General features: G+C 39.9%; 1 protein-coding gene and 1 long non-coding RNA gene across 3 annotated transcripts in view; both read right to left on the bottom strand.

Annotated features, from left to right (window-relative positions):
* Positions 1–429: 429 nt before the first annotated feature.
* LOC124115102 lies at positions 430–4,071 on the bottom strand. Its single transcript, XR_007218098.1, has 2 exons — positions 2,685–4,071; positions 430–2,640 (listed from the first exon to the last, which is right to left on the bottom strand). It is a non-coding gene; the product is annotated as an uncharacterized LOC124115102 (long non-coding RNA).
* A 4,559-nt stretch (positions 4,072–8,630) lies between these two features.
* LOC124115101 overlaps positions 8,631–17,795 on the bottom strand; it is a 72,774-nt gene continuing 63,609 nt past the window's right edge. For both annotated transcript variants that reach the window (XM_048381763.1, XM_048381764.1), the window contains 2 exons: positions 16,426–16,548; positions 8,631–9,329 (listed from right to left, as the gene is read on the bottom strand). In XM_048381763.1, the coding sequence (XP_048237720.1) occupies positions 9,141–9,329; positions 16,426–16,548 (312 nt within the window). In that variant the 3' untranslated portion in view covers positions 8,631–9,140. The remainder of the gene's footprint in view (positions 9,330–16,425; positions 16,549–17,795) is intronic.

Genomic DNA, 17,795 nt, shown 5'->3' with positions numbered 1-17,795 from the left:
TTTGTTGAAGAGAATCCTGAACAAGTCGAGCAATATGAGGCCGGGTGTTGTCATTTTGAAAGGTAATGGCTGGGCCATGATGACGCAAAAACGGTAGAACATTGAGATTTCCCTCTACAACTATCAAACGGGTCCTCTGTCCTCTGTCCTGCTGTAATCCCACCCCATACCATAACGCTGCCACCCCCGAACCGCTCTTCTTCCATGAGACAATGATTGACATTCATACTCTTAGATTGGCTACTTCTCACTGTCACATCATAACACTCATACTCTTAGATTGGTTACCTCTCACTGTCACATGACATTCATACTCTTAGACTGGTTACCTCTCACTGTCACATCATAACACTCATACTCTTAGATTGGCTACTTCTCACTGTCACATCATAACACTCATACTCTTAGACTGGTTACCTCTCACTGTCACATGACATTCATGCTCTTAGATTGGCTACTTCTCACTGTCACATCATAACACTCATACTCTTAGATTGGTTACCTCTCACTGTCACATGACATTCATGCTCTTAGATTGGTTACCTCTCACTGTCACATGACACTCATACTCTTAGATTGGCTACTTCTCACTGTCACATCATAACATTCATGCTCTAAGATAGGTTACCTCTCACTGTCACATCATAACACTCATACTCTTAGATTGGTTACCTCTCACTGTCACATGACATTCATGCTCTTAGACTGGTTACTGCTCACTGTCACATCATAACACTCATACTCTTAGATTGGTTACCTCTCACTGTCACATGACATTCATGCTCTTAGATTGGCTACTTCTCACTGTCACATCATAACACTCATACTCTTAGATTGGTTACCTCTCACTGTCACATGACATTCATGCTCTTAGATTGGTTACCTCTCACTGTCACATGACACTCATACTCTTAGATTGGCTACTTCTCACTGTCACATCATAACATTCATGCTCTAAGATAGGTTACCTCTCACTGTCACATCATAACACTCATACTCTTAGATTGGTTACCTCTCACTGTCACATGACATTCATGCTCTTAGACTGGTTACTGCTCACTGTCACATCATAACACTCATACTCTTAGATTGGTTACCTCTCACTGTCACATGACATGCATACTCTTAGACTGGTTACTGCTCACTGTCACATGATATTCATGCTCTTAGTTTGGCTACTTCTCACTGTCACATCATAACATTCATGCTCTTAGATTGGTTACCTTTCACTGTCACATCATGACACTCATACTCTTAGTTTGGCTACTTCTCACTGTCACATCATAACATTCATGCTCTAAGATAGGTTACCTCTCACTGTCACATCATGACACTCATACTCTTAGATTGGCTACTTCTCACTGTCACATCATGACACTCATACTCTTAGATTGGTTACCTCTCACTGTCACATGACATTCATGCTCTTAGATTGGCTACTTCTCACTGTCACATCATAACACTCATACTCTTAGATTGGTTACCTCTCACTGTCACATGACATGCATACTCTAAGATAGGTTACCTCTCACTGTCACATCATAACATTCATGCTCTAAGATACGTTACCTCTCACTGTCACATGACATGCATACTCTAAGATAGGTTACCTTTCACTGTCACATCATAACATTCATGCTCTAAGATAGGTTACCTCTCACTGTCACATCATGACACTCATACTCTTAGATTGGTTACCTCTCACTGTCACATCATAACACTCATACTCTTAGATTGGTTACCTTTCACTGTCACATGACATTCATGCTCTTAGACTGGTTACTGCTCACATCATAACACTCATACTCTTAGATTGGTTACCTTTCACTGTCACATGACATTCATACTCTTAGATTGGCTACTTCTCACTGTCACATCATAACATTCATGCTCTAAGATAGGTTACCTTTCACTGTCACATCATAACATTCATGCTCTAAGATAGGTTACCTCTCACTGTCACATCATAACACTCATACTCTTAGATTGGTTACCTTTCACTGTCACATGACATTCATGCTCTTAGACTGGTTACTGCTCACATCATAACACTCATACTCTTAGATTGGTTACCTTTCACTGTCACATGACATTCATACTCTTAGATTGGCTACTTCTCACTGTCACATCATATTATTCATGCTCTAAGATTGGTTACCTCTCACTGTCACATGATAACACTCATACTCTTAGATTGGTTACTTCTCACTGTCACATGACATTCATGCTCTTAGACTGGTTACTGCTCACTGTCACATCATAACACTCATACTCTTAGATTGGTTACCTCTCACTGTCACATGACATGCATACTCTTAGACTGGTTACTGCTCACTGTCACATGATATTCATACTCTTAGATTGGTTACCTCTCACTGTCACATGACATGCATACTCTTAGACTGGTTACTGCTCACTGTCACATCATAACACTCATACTCTTAGATTGGTTACCTCTCACTGTCACATGACATGCATACTCTTAGACTGGTTACTTCTCACTGTCACATCATAACATTCATGCTCTAAGATAGGTTACTTCTCACTGTCACATCATAACATTCATGCTCTAAGATACGTTACCTCTCACTGTCACATCATGACACTCATACTCTTAGATTGGTTACCTCTCACTGTCACCTCATAACACTCATACTCTTAGATTGGTTACCTTTCACTGTCACATGACATTCATGCTCTTAGACTGGTTACTGCTCACTGTCACATCATAACACTCATACTCTTAGATTGGTTACCTCTCACTGTCAAATCATTACATTCATGCTCTTAGATTGGTTACATCTCACTGTCACTACAATAATGTCTAATATCATCAGGTCTCACCCAATTTGGATGGGATTCAAAATACAATACACATGGAAGTACAGCTGGTGACATGGCATGTTTCAGATAATCCTAGCCATATAGCTAGTCTTATGCAATACATCTTGCTATGACCCGTGAAGATCCGGTGTAGAATTGGTCTTCAGCAACCCATGCTTGCTGTAAAAGGCAACTATGCTTTTCATAAGAGGCGACTAATGTGATCGGGTGGTCAGGGTCACTGACTTGGTTGATGTATGTCATCGTATCCCAATAACGTGGATTGATGCTCATGGTGTCAATCACTGGATTGTCTTGTCCAGACTCGATTAATTACAGACCGCCGTCATATAGTTGGAATATTTCTAAGTGCAAACAAACAAACAAACAAACATCTTGCTATCTTATATGATAACATTTATATGCACAATTTATTAACACATGAGGGGCGGTCAGGTAGCCTAGTGGTTAAAGTGTTTGCTCGTTATGCCAAGGACCCGGGTACAATGTGTGAAGCCCATTTCTGGTGTCCCGCGCCGTGATATTCCTGGAATATTGCTGAAAGTGGCATAAAACCATACACACTCACTATTAACCCATGATGCAGTACAACAATAAAACAAAACGTATCATGTCTCCAGCTTCCTTTATAAGATACTAATTGTTTTTAAATATGACATTGCATAAATAACTAAATTGTGTATATATTAGCTTGGTCTCGTCGCTATATGGCTGAAATAATGCCGATGCGACGTTAAATTTTAACTCACTCACTTATAAGATACTAGTATTCATATGCCTAATGTCCCTAATCTTCAGTCATGGCTATGAGCTGCCAGATAATGTCAAATTGCATGTATATATGAGCAATGAATTAGTCCTACAAGGAAGACACAGTTTTATGGATAAAATTAGTCCTAGGTATCAAATAGTGCAGGGGAATAAAAATTCATAATATGCAGAAATTGACCGTGGGAAGGAAATACAGTCCTCATCCTGGGTTCATTGTTGTACAGGAACCAGTACTCCTGGTATATCGATCTACCAGAACAATTGTTCATAACATATTTACGTTCAGATATACATGTTGGGTTTTCTCAAAGTAGTATTTAATTCAGTACAATATTTGACACTACAGTTCGTTTGACTCCAAATGAGAACGATGAATTACAAAATAACTCGAAATCCAGAAAAGTGTATGAAACATCAATACGGTACTTGACCATGAATACCCTGTACCCAACAAAACCTGAATTTTGTTTATTTTAAGACCCATGACGGATGAAGTTCTTTAAGAAACTATCATGTAATTTTGTATAGAAATGTGTACATGACACGTAGGGGGACGAACCGTGGAAGGAACAGCGCAAGCACGGTCTGCACGTGCTACACAGTGACCGTGTTCATTCAATGACAAGATGCGCTACTCAGCAGATGTTAAACAGTTGATGTTGAATTTGTATGATTTCTTTAGAAGTGAAGCAGAAAGAGCAAAGCCTTTTTATGCAATTAATAAATTCTTGAAACAAGCTTCAAAAAAGCTCTTGGTATGTCCCCTCAGAAACTTAAAAATGTTGTTAGTCCACGAGATACAAATAGTCAGGCCGAGGAGGTAGGGAACATGTCAAAACCACGCAAGGTTGATAAATTAGACAGTTTTCAGAGGGATCAAGTCAGACGTGCAATTGTTAAACTGCACTCAGAAAATAAGTACCTGTCCCTAAGAATTTTGAAGAAACACCTTGAAACTGACCATGATTTACGTGTTACAAAGTACAAACTATGGCAGCTGTTGCATACATTTGGTTACAAATACAACAAGCATGAAATACTCACATCCCCCGCCAATATGACATGTCGGGTGTGTGTAATGCATTAGCTCCTGAGAACTATGTTCACTGGGCCTTTTTGTAAAGAAATATAGTGCGTTTTTCAAGATCTGCTCCGGAAATGAGGACTACCGCCATTTTCAGTCTTAATCAAAGTCGGTGCTATGGAAACTCGAAAAATAACTTTTTTTAAAATCCCAAACTATCAAAAGGCACCAGTTCACCACTAGACCTATCAATGTGCAAAATATGGTGAAGAAAAATGGTACGGTTTTCCAGTTCTGCTCCGGAAACGAGGACTACTGCCATTTTCAGTCTAAATCAAAGTCGTTGCCATGGAAACTCGAAAAATAATTTTTTTACAAATCCCAAACTATCAAAAGGCACCAGTTCACCACTAGACCTTTCTATGTGCCAAGTAGACGTAGAAATATGGTACGGTTTTCACGATCTGCTCCGGAAACGAGGACTACTGCCATTTTCAGTCTTAATCAAAGTTGTTGCCATGGAAACTCGAAAAATAACTTTTTTTAAAATCCCAAACTATCAAAAGGCACCAGTTCACCACTAGATCTATCTATGTGCCAAGTTTGGTGAAGAAATATGGTACGGTTTTCAAGATCTGCTCCGGAAACAAGGACTACTGCCATTTTCAGTCTAAATCAAAGTCGTTGCCATGGAAACTCATAAAATAACTTTTTTTTAAATCCCAAACTATCAAAAGGCACCAGTTCACCACTAGATCTATCTTTGTGCCAAGTTTGGTGAAGAAATATGGTACGGTTTTCAAGATCTGCTCCGGAAACGAGGACTACCGCCATTTTCAGTCTAAATCAAAGCCGGTGCAATGGAAACTCAAAAAATAACTTTTTTAAAAATCCCAAACTATCCAAAGGCACCAGTTCACCACTAGACCTATCTATGTGCCAAGTATGACGAAGAAATATGGTACGGTTTTCAAGATCTGCTCCGGAAACGAGGACTACTGCCATTTTCAGTCTTAATCAAAGTTGTTGCCATGGAAACTCGAAAAATAAAAAACAATTTAAATCCCAAACTATCAAAAGGCACCAGTTCACCACTAGATCTATCTATGTGCCAAGTTTGGTGAAGAAATATGGTACGGTTTTCAAGATCTGCTCCGGAAACGAGGACTACTGCCATTTTCAGTCTAAATCAAAGTCGTTGCCATGGAAACTCATAAAATAATTTTTTTTTAAATCCCAAACTATCAAAAGGCACCAGTTCACCACTAGATCTATCTATGTGCCAAGTTTGGTGAAGAAATATTGTATGGTTTTCAAGATCTGCTCCGGAAACGAAGACTACTGCCATTTTCAGTCTAAATCAAAATCGGTGCCATGGAAACTCCAAAAATAACTTTTTTTTAAATCCCAAACTATCAAAAGGCACCAGTTCACCATTAGATCTATCTATGTGCCAAGTTTGGTGAAGAAAAATGGTACGGTTTTCCAGTTCTGCTCCGGAAACGAGGACTACTGCCATTTTCAGTCTTAATCAAAGTTGTTGCCATGGAAACTCGAAAAATAAAAAACAATTTAAATCCCAAACTATCAAAAGGCACCAGTTCACCATTAGATCTATCTATGTGCCAAGTTTGGTGAAGAAAAATGGTACAGTTTTCCAGTTCTGCTCCGGAAACGAGGACTACTGCCATTTTCAGTCTAAATCAAAGTCGTTGCCATGGAAACTCGAAAAATAATTTTTTTACAAATCCCAAACTATCAAAAGGCACCAGTTCACCACTAGACCTTTCTATGTGCCAAGTAGACGTAGAAATATGGTACGGTTTTCACGATCTGCTCCGGAAACGAGGACTACTGCCATTTTCAGTCTTAATCAAAGTTGTTGCCATGGAAACTCGAAAAATAACTTTTTTTAAAATCCCAAACTATCAAAAGGCACCAGTTTACCACTAGATCTATCTATGTGCCAAGTTTGGTGAAGAAATATGGTACGGTTTTCAAGATCTGCTCCGGAAACAAGGACTACTGCCATTTTCAGTCTAAATCAAAGTCGTTGCCATGGAAACTCATAAAATAACTTTTTTTTAAATCCCAAACTATCAAAAGGCACCAGTTCACCACTAGATCTATCTTTGTGCCAAGTTTGGTGAAGAAATATGGTACGGTTTTCAAGATCTGCTCCGGAAACGAGGACTACCGCCATTTTCAGTCTAAATCAAAGCCGGTGCAATGGAAACTCAAAAAATAACTTTTTTAAAAATCCCAAACTATCAAAAGGCACCAGTTCACCACTAGATCTATCTATGTGCCAAGTTTGGTGAAGAAATATTGTATGGTTTTCAAGATCTGCTCCGGAAACGAAGACTACTGCCATTTTCAGTCTAAATCAAAATCGGTGCCATGGAAACTCCAAAAATAACTTTTTTTTAAATCCCAAACTATCAAAAGGCACCAGTTCACCATTAGATCTATCTATGTGCCAAGTTTGGTGAAGAATTATGGTACGGTTTTCAAGATCTGCTCCGGAAACGATGACTAGAGCCATTTTCAGTCTACATCAAAGTCATGCCATGGAAACTCCAAAAATAACTTTTTTTTAAATCCCAAACTATCAAAAGGCACCAGTTCACCACTAGATCTATCTATGTGCAAAGTTTGGTGAAGAAATATGGTACGGTTTTCAAGATCTGCTACGGAAACGAAATGTGACGGATGGCAGGACGGAAGGACGGCCGGACGGCACCCATTCCTATATCCCCCTTCCACTTCGTGGCGGGGGATAAAAAGATAACTGGAGAAAATAGGGCTGTGTTGTGTGAACGGTCTGACATTGTTCGTTTCCGAAATCACTACCTTCGTACAATCAAGCAGAAATGTGAAGAAGGATATGAGCCCGTCTTCTTAGATGAGACATGGGTAAATGCGTCACACACAGCCAGGAGTCAGTGGGTACCCAGTGGTGACTGTAAGGAGTCTGGTAGAAAGTTACCAATGGGAAAGGGTGAAAGACTCATAGTTCTCCATGCTGGTTCTGCTAGTCAGGGTTTTCTCCCAGACTGTGACCTCATCTTTAGAGCCAAGGCCAAAGACAACAGGGACTACCACACAGAAATGAACGGCAATGTATTTCTGGAGTGGGTGAAAGATAAATAAGTCCCTGCTTTGCCTACCAAGTCTCTCATTGTCATGGACAATGCACCATATCATAGTGTGCAGGATCCAGAAAGCAAGACTCCAACCTCTAATAACCGTAAAGGAGACATGGTTACTTGGCTGCAATGGAGGAACATTACCTTTCCTTCTCGAGCGACGAAACCACAGCTCTATGAAATCATCAAAACTATGAAACCTGACCCCGTGTATAAAGTTGACAGTTACATCAAGGGTCAGGGTCACGCTGTCTTACACTGCCCTCTTATCACTGCGACCTGAATCCAATCGAGTTGGTATGGGGCATCGTCAAGGGTGACGTTGGACGATCGAACACAACGTTCAAATTACGAGACGTTGAACAACTCGTAAAGGAATCCCTTGGTCGGGTAACAGTAGAACATGGAGGCGTTGTGTGGCCACAGTCGTTGACGAGATAGAGCCACGTTATTGGTCACGAGATGGACTACGGCCAGCAACAGTCCAACCTATAATAGTGGCAGTCGGTTCAGTCACCAGCAGTTCCGACGAGGAGATCTATGGCATGAGCGAGTCAGATTGCGACTGAAATTATCATGAGACGGACCCTCTAACGCTCTGTCATTTCCCCTACCACAGAACGTGCAGTGCATGCGTGCTTGCGCTGTGCCTTCCACGGTTTGTCCCCCCTACGTGTCATGTACACATTTTTATACAAAATTACATGATAGTTTCTTAAAGAACTTCATCCGTCATGGGTCTTAAAATAAACAAAATTCAGATTTTGTTGGGTACAGGGTATTCATGGTCAAGTACCGTATTGATGTTTCATACACTTTTCTGGATTTCGAGTTATTTTGTAATTCATCGTTCTCATTTGGAGTCAAACAGACTTTAGCTGCCAACCCATGGCCTTGGTCACACTTTAGTGATCATGCACATCATGTCTATTTTCCTATTAAAAAGAATCAAGCATAGTTACCAGGGGTTTGGATGCTTATTTCAAAAGGGGTGACCTGGACCTTTAATTATCACTAGTCACATGTAAAAACATTTATGTACATTATACTGCCATTTCTTTAGAAATGAAACTGTTTTCAAGTAGTTTTAGGAGTGATTGTCCTTAAAACTGACTTTGACATATAGGCATAACTCTGACACTGTTTGAATTATGCTTGTTTCTCATGAATGGAACCAAATATTCTTGAGGCTTGCGTCTTGACCCTATCTTATCACGTCCAGACCACACCACAGAGATTGTATATAAACTTTCATCACACTAAAACAGATGGGTGATCTCTAACTTTCTGTCAACAAGTACAAGTGCAAATAAAAGTCTTGTTGGAACTCAGGTCTGTTGTGACACTTTTTCTTATACAATGAACTCATCATCACTTATTTCCACCTCTTCATTGGGAATATCATCATTCTTCAACCTGTTAGTAATAGTAGACACTTCTTGCTGCCATGGGCACAGAGAATGCATGTCCCTAATGCATGTATCCCGTTGTGCAATCTGGGCACGGAGGAAATCAATTTCCTTTATCATTTGGTCCATTTTCTGCAAAAGAAGAACATTGCTTGTTACCAATGCAACAACTGAATGAGACTTCTCAGCGTTGTGTCTTGACTTCATACAGACTTAACCCATCTTAGAGTAGGAGGTCTTTGCATGACATGCAAAAGTTGAAGCAGCCCAAGTCCATCTTTTCTTGAATGTCCCAAAACTTTCCCATCAAAAACATATTTCATGATCCATTATAATTTTATTATATCAGGTGACAGCTAAACTCACAATAACCGATGCATGTATAACTACTTTTAAACAGAAAGTCCCATGCCTCTAACGACCCTAATAACAAAATTAAGAGCATGTTCGGTTCTAAAACATCACGTTTAGTTTCAGGTTTTTCGAGTTTGGTCTAACACATATCCAATGAAAAACAATTTGTAACAGTAAGTCTCATGTCTCAAGATACCTTACAAATAAAGTTACTAGCTGGTTATTAATTTTCTATATTATCATTCTTTACTCTGATGTGACACCTGCCTCTGTGAAGATCTGAGGACTCGTCAATTTGAGATCATGTCAAGTAACATTCTAATCTTGTGGAGGCATCTAAATTCTCAGTAAGAGTGAGCGAAGCATTGAGGCATTGAAGATTTCTGGATAGTTTATACATCATATCATTTGGTGAACTCCATGGCATCTCCAACCAAACGGTTGTACCATCAAGAGTATATTTGCGTTAAGATCGAAATTTCCAAATTGAGTTAGTAAAGAAATGAAGCCGATTATCTATAGAAAACTGACATCAGATTGGCTCAAGATACCATGAATCCTTCATTTTTAGATTGGGTGGCCAAATTCGCTCATGATTCACCTGATGTAACTGTGACAGAGTTTTCCTCAGATCTTCATGCAACATGTCACCAGTCAGGTGATGATTTAATTAGACTGGCAATGGCATCACTTCCAGTTTGGGAAAACATAGGCTTAATGCAGTAAAACTTTAAGAAAAGGAAGTCCTAAGCCTCAAGCTACCTTACCAAAAATGTTGCCAGAAAAGGTATTAAGTGACGTGCAGTGTTACAAAAGAAAACCTCCTGTAGCATACTGGAAATATACAATCTGAATTATAGTGTTTGCAAGATGTTTTACAATGTCACTGACCGTAACATTTGATATGACCTTGCCACATGGTAAGAATAGAAGAAAGTGATGATGTATTATTTATGATATAAAAATGTAAGGCATAATCATGAATTATATTCAAATAGTCCATTTCTTTTAAAGAATTCAGTGACCCCATGCATACTAAGCTTTGTCAAATTCCATTCAAAAATACTCAAATAGTTGTACACACAAGTGTTTTTTATACTGTTATATAGCAGTCTAATTTATTGTCAAACAATGTTATAACTGTATTACATTGTTTGATGAGATTCAGAAGAAGCTCATAGCATTATGTTTTCAAAATGGTTAATTGTCAGGAATGTAGTACTATTTAATGTAAGCAGTTGTTGGGAAGTTACAATATTTAGATGCTAGTGTCATCAGGTGTAATCTAGAAATTTCTGGAGATGTCTATAACAGCATTGACTGACAGAGCATTGTGTAGAAAGTTCTGGAAGCTAGTTAGACTATATACGGGGACGAGTGTGTGCCTCTCTCACCTCACCTTTCATCTCACAATTCATCAAGACAAGATTTTGTGTGAAGATCACATTTCACCCTGGATATCCAGCTAAGGCCTATCTTGGAAGCTTAACCAGTGTTACTGCAAGGTGAATATTATTTCTTCTGCTCTTATAATGCCATTGTACTTGTACTGCCAATCTGTTGTTTACTGCCATTGTAATTACTGTGCAGTAATTTGAATTGGATTCACTTGTAAACCTAGTTCATTTTATAATACAGTTGTTAGTTGTATTCCATTTGTTGTTTGTTGGTTTCACACTGAATTTTTTCATGTACAGATTTCTTGGTTAAATTTTTGTTTCAATTTGGAAGTCGGCACGGAACAGAAATTGGGGGCCTCGTCCAGGGGGCAAAATTTAATATATCATAAAATTGTTTGTCATAATGTTTGGATAAACATTTTATTGTCTAAACTGCATCTCCCTCTGTAGGTCTTGGAGAGATATAAGTATGCCCAGACATGACATCCACCAGTTTGATGGTCAAGTACACTTGGAATAATTACTCTTGTTCTCCCATCATCTTTTGTAGTTGAAATCTTGCCCCTATATAGACGCTGTCTTGAATGGGTACTATCTCTGACTTGTTGGTGTGAACCAGAATGCCCAGATACAAGAGTAGTTGTGAGAAGAAGACTAAGTTCTGCTTGGTCTGTGACTGGTCCAGATCGGCCAGTAGCAAGTTGCTGATGTAGCCGTGCTGTCTTACAAGCATTAGATGAGTAAACTCAATAGTTCTTGTGAATCCTCTACCTAGGTGCAGATGACCAGAAGTGACATCAAAGCCGGAAGAGATAGAAACCAGAGTGAGTGAGTGAGTTGGGTTTAACGCCGCTTTTAACATTATTCCAGTTATATCACGGCATGTCAGCTTAATGTGGGAGGAAAGCCCAAAGTGATGCAGGTCTTAGACGTTTACCACTTCGGTGAAACCCACGAGCACGGGTATGGTGCTGACAAACCTAGAAACATAATTGGGGCGAACCGGGATTTGAACCCACAATCATAGGTTTCTGGCACCCAAGGGACGCAACTCTGTACAGCAAATCGCGGCGCCTTAAACGACTGGGCCACCCGTGCCCCTGATAGAAACCAGAAGTGACGTCAGCACCGGAAGTGATGTCAGCATAGGAAATAGCAGTACAACGTCCATCTAATCAGGAAATTATGTCTTTTGGTAGAAATAGACCATAAGAGATGTCATTATCCAATAAAAGGGAAATGACAAACCGGAAGTGACCGGAAATAGTGTCACAAATCCATTTTAACAGGAAATGACGTCATTTGGTAGAAATAGACCAGAAATGGCGTCATTATTACTAACAAGATCAGCAAATATAACCGTAATTCTAGTGAAGTTATCACATATTTGACTGATTCTTGATGCATTCTGATTTTCAAGTCTCAACAGAAATTTCAGAGGAAATTATCACGGGTAAGGATTAGAATCAGTAATCAAATAGTTTCCAGAAGAGGATTACTGTCAATTACACAGGGAGTTACTGGAGGCAGATCCCACCGGGTCCCTCTGATATATTCTGGCAAAGGATGTAGTAGGGGTAGAGGATTTGCAACAATTATCAAACAATAGTTATCATTATTAATAATTCTAAGAATACTACCTCTATTACATCAGAAGTACTCCCACCCACCTCCCGAATTCATCTCCCTCAAGTGGTTAGATGTTGGAAAGAAGTGAGGTTTCCCGCCATTGCACATGTCATAGCTTGGGTTGCTATAGTGCTATTAGGGAACAACTAATTGTGTGTAAATGACAGTAAAGAGGACGTCTGTTGAAAATCTGAAAATCTAGTTAGTGTGACTGAAACCAAATTACAGGATTTATGGCAAAGGATGTAATGGAGGTAGTATTCTTAGAATTATTAACAATGATAACTATTGTTCGATGATTGGGTAGTGGTCAGGGAAAACAGCCATGGAGCAATTGATATGCTTCTGCCCTTTGGCTTCAAATAGGAAATAAGGTAGACAGCTTGGATGAATGGGAACATGAAGATAGGCCTCATGTTAGTCTAGATTTATCATCCAATCTCCCAGTCTGAATGACTCCATTTGGAACTTGGGAGGATGTACTAGATAGTCCTTGTTGAGTACTTTTATGTTGACAATCATGCTCATTTCCAATGTATGGAGAGTAGAAGACCTTAGTGGTGTCAGACTCATTTAATGTGCTGATAGCTTCCTTGGGATCAGAAAGACTTGTCATATAAACAGCCACCTAAGAAGTGGCGAGTCGGGGATACGACAACCATCAGTCTTCTCCGGATTCGTTTCATCAGCCTGACTACAAGAAACGAGGAGCCTATTGCCGAGACAAGTCCGGGGGCAGAGGTGAATGCAGGTTCTGACTTCCTTGCCACCTTTTCGCCATTAGGAGGGCGTCCTCTGCCACACACTGAAAATTGGAAGCAGGTTACGCCCAACCCCTGGGTCCTAGACGTCGTGGCTCATGAATACAAAATGGCATTTCAAGAGGCATCCCATCCTGGCATCTCAGGCAGTCAGCTGCTGATTCGCCTAGTAGGAGTCAAGCTAGTGGCAGCAGATCTGGCCGTCAGCAAAGGTTTTAATTCTCCAGTATTCTTAGTTCCAAAGAAGAATTTGCCGGACATGAGGATGATAATAGACTTAAAGATCCTCAAGAATTCATTCCTGGTACCTCCTCCAAAGTTCCAGATGGAATCCGTACGGAAGTTGCGGTCAACTTTGAGGACAGGATATTGGATCATCAGCCTTGACCTGCAATCAAGGATCGAGTTCCAGGTCTTACCATTGGGAAAATCAATAGCCCCTTGGCTGTTTACCAGGATTACAGTGCAAGTCATCAGGTTTGCCCACCTCCAGATAGTACGAATGCTTGGGTTCCTGGACGATTTCCTGGCAGAAGACCAAAAAGAAGCTCAGTTACAACAGAACATGCTATTTCTGCTTCAGCTTATGACCTACCTAGGCCTCCTAGTTAATCCCTCGAAGTCAGAGACCACTCAGGTTCAAGGCATCATATACATCGGAGTGCGTTTCCAACTCCACAAGGGATATTTATGTCCACCAGAGGATCAATTTGTCAAGACTAATACGATGATTCAATCCCTATCAATTCAACCCAGCAGGTCTCTAAGGTGGTGGATGACTCTTCTAGGCAACCTAAAGTCTCTACAGGATATGACCTTCAGAGAAAGGTTGATGTTATGTCCTCTACAGATATGGATCAACTCACTATGTTCCACACTTTAGGGTTCAAGACTCATTGGTGGACTCACAGAGATTACGTGATGAGCGACATTCTTTTGACTTCTCCTACGCCCGAACACCATCTATTTATAGATTTGTCAGATTTGGGATGGGGAGTCTATATGGACAATCTCATGGCACAAGGATCTTGGAACACGGAGAGAGGATCCTACACATCACCTGCAGGGAAATAAAGGTAATTTATTACGCCATCCTGGCATGGAAGATACATCTCTTCCAATCGTCCATCCTCATAGCAACGGACAACACCATATCAAGGAACAACCAGATACAGTTCTCTGATGATGGAGACTACACGATTGTTTGCCTTGGCAGACTCCATCAGTTGCCGGATGGAAGCGAGACATATTCCCAGAAAGCTGAACATCCTTGCTGACAGCCTTTAACGTCAGGGGAGAATGGTGGCAACCGAATGGACCTAACCAGTGCCGTAGCCAGCCGGGGAGCAGGGAGGGCAGTTGCCCCCTGGACTTTTTTTTATAGAAAACAGTTTTATTTGAATCATGAAAATACAAGTTGGAGAAAAGTGATACTTGTACAAATATTTGAACCCCCTGTCAAAAAAAGTTAACTACGGCCTTGCTTACATCCCAAGATCTTTACTTGGATAACCAAGTTATGGGACACACTGCATCTAGATCTCTTGCACCTGCCAAAACCATCAACTTCCGGTTTATGTGCAGATAGTTCCCTTGACAAGAAGTTTCTACATGACCATGTTTGCTGCAGTTAGCCTGGCCCCTGACAAGATGTTGAATATTGGTCATCTGCAATCAATGTCCATGAGATGAATCAGGTCAACAGGATTTGGAGGAATATAGTTGTGTTGCTAACAGCTCAGAGAGGAATGTCTGGTGTTGTCGCACATGGTGCACAGTTTTATTCATGACATCTGGTAAACCAGTAATCTGTGAGACTTGTGATGGTTAAAGGGGACGTGTGGGATAAGATGGGGCTCTGAAACCTCTTTCAAATCTAGAGGAGCCACCCTTTCTGACAGGCCTGGGCGCATGTCTGTGGAAGGGATCTCTCCTCAGAAGCGAAGACGGCATCTCTCAGTGGGGTAATGCTTCCCAGAAAGAGACATTTATCCTCCTTCATCCCATTCTTGATAGCAGTAGTTCAATGGTAGCCTTTTTAGTTAATGATCTAGTAATTTTCCTAGATGTTTTAGGTTTTGTTTCCCCAGTCTCAGAAAGCTTTTAAAACTCTTCCTTGGATAGATGATTGAGGTGTCATCCAATCATGTATCAGACAAATTCCCCAGCGGTACTTTGGAGGCATATCAGGTATGAAGTCTCAGACATTTGTCATAGACATATTGTTGAGAAAACCGTTATTTGAAGTATACGCTAAAGATTTACTGTAAATGTTGAAAGTCATGTGAGCATGAAAATAATGTGAAACATGCAAGTGTCCAATGCTCACATGACAAGTGTGGTCAGTTTGTTTACACAAGTTGATCAAGCAGTTATGACAACAATCACTAAATGTAAAGAAGGTTAGTTTGTGCTTGGCCACCTTGTCAAAACATGTTACTAAATCATTTGTTGATATGAGAATAATACAACTACCAAATGCAAATAGTTTAAATACATATTTGGATTTTTCTAGCATGTTATATGTTAAGTTCATCCCTTTTCCAACAAGCTGAATCCGCTCTTCAATAGCCAACGAGTTTTACAACTACGGTTTCAAAAAATATCAGGAATACATCAAAGGTAGCTATAGAAAGAATATATGTGACGCCCAGGTTACATCCTTACATGTTGGGTTAGACAAAATGGAATTTACAAAATTCAGATGGTTCATGAGTAAAAATATGAACGTGTGTCAAGTATGTTGCAAGTTTGACTAAGGTCACTCCCAACAGGACTCTAAAATTGCTTAAAGAGGCCAAGTCTGGCGTGCCCCTTACAGGTTATTTCTAATGCTAAACAATTTTCCAATGAAAATCATCATACCCAGTAAGAGATATAAGAAAGAGTAGGTACATGTAAAACTTCAACCAGATACAAACTAATATGTTGTCTTTCAAAGGCACAAATTTCACAATCTCACCAAAATATCAAATCAGAGGCATATTATTTTCTTTGTCAGAACTATCACAATCTAGAATACAAACAACTTAGCATGACATATCATCTAAGATTGGCTAAAAGACAAATTTGAATGAAACTCACAACAGATTTATCGTTGACTTCAGATTTTGAACGTGCAACAGTCAAAATTATTTCCCCTTGAATAATTTCCAGTGTTTTATGGACCAGTTTGGAATCTGCACCGAGAATAAGGCGCCCATTCATCTGAAAAAAAGAAACAATACAGAAGGAAATAGATTACGAACTAGAAGACATGGATGTGTTCAGATGTGCAGTGGCATTTGTTGGCACCATGCTGGCATGCATGCAATAGGGATAATCTGTGTACTTTGGCAGGATATAATTTGCCTTTGAAACAGGGTCATGTGTACCATTTGGCTGGTAGCCAAGTGATAGGACATGTACCACGATCATACCAGGACCAGTGAGGACGGTAACTGCATGGAGCAAAAAATACAACATTAGCTCTTCAGAAGTATTTTTCTGACAAACATTAAAACATGACTATGGAATATTTGCAAAAATAAGATAGAGTGAATAAGAATTACATAACATAGCAGTGGAGCTAAAAGAGGAATTCAATCACTGTTTTTGCAAATTGAGCTGTTGCATTTGGGGCCCCTCCAGTTCTGGAGCAGACTGCAGAAATCTTTGTATGATCCTGTTTTCAGAGTTCATTCAGCAGACTATTCCATACCTGAGAAGTGTCATATGCAAACGACTTTAACCTGAACTTTCATGTCTTAACTTGGGGGATGTCCACCTATACTTTCTGCCTGAGGGAGTTGGCAGCTTGTGTTAAGGTTATTAATTTTTGAATGAAACTTGGAGAAAATATGTTGACAATTTTGAATACACTTCTGCCTAGAAGTTTATTCCCCTTACACACATTGAGAACTCATGTAACTAACATGTGACACGGGTGCTTAATGGGTTGCACATGGGTTGCACATGGGTTGAACACCCATTGAACACGCATGTGCCATGGGACCATGTTCAGTTGAAGTTGACAAATAGATCAAAAGAATAGTGAAATAAAATAAAACAGTGAGATGTGAATCTGGAGTCAATAAGAGGCCACTGACCTGTGTTCACCAGACCATAAGCACAAGTTTGGCCCGTCTTAATTAGTGTTCAGTTGCTGGACGTATACAATGTATGGCCTGACTCGAAACATTCCACAAGGGTCCAGTCTGGCCAATGTGGCTAGCAGACAGTAGTATATAATATACAAGGCTAATCCCAGAAATAACATAAGTCTAAGAAATCAAGCACTTGCTCGCAAAAACTCACTGTTAACCCCAATATCACAAGGCATACTAGATAACTTAAACCTACACAACCTAAACAACTTAAAACAAAACACAAAACCAAACAACATCATCACATCTAAACTTCAAACCCCCAAAATAGACACAACACTCTCCTCCAAATTAAATACTGATCCAAAC

This window comes from Haliotis rufescens, unplaced genomic scaffold (assembly GCF_023055435.1).
Source record: "Haliotis rufescens isolate VD_foot unplaced genomic scaffold, xgHalRufe1.0.p SCAF_4, whole genome shotgun sequence".
NCBI lineage: Eukaryota > Metazoa > Mollusca > Gastropoda > Lepetellida > Haliotidae > Haliotis > Haliotis rufescens.
Note: the sequence above shows the minus strand (reverse complement) of the source record. Positions and strands in the feature narration are given on the sequence as shown.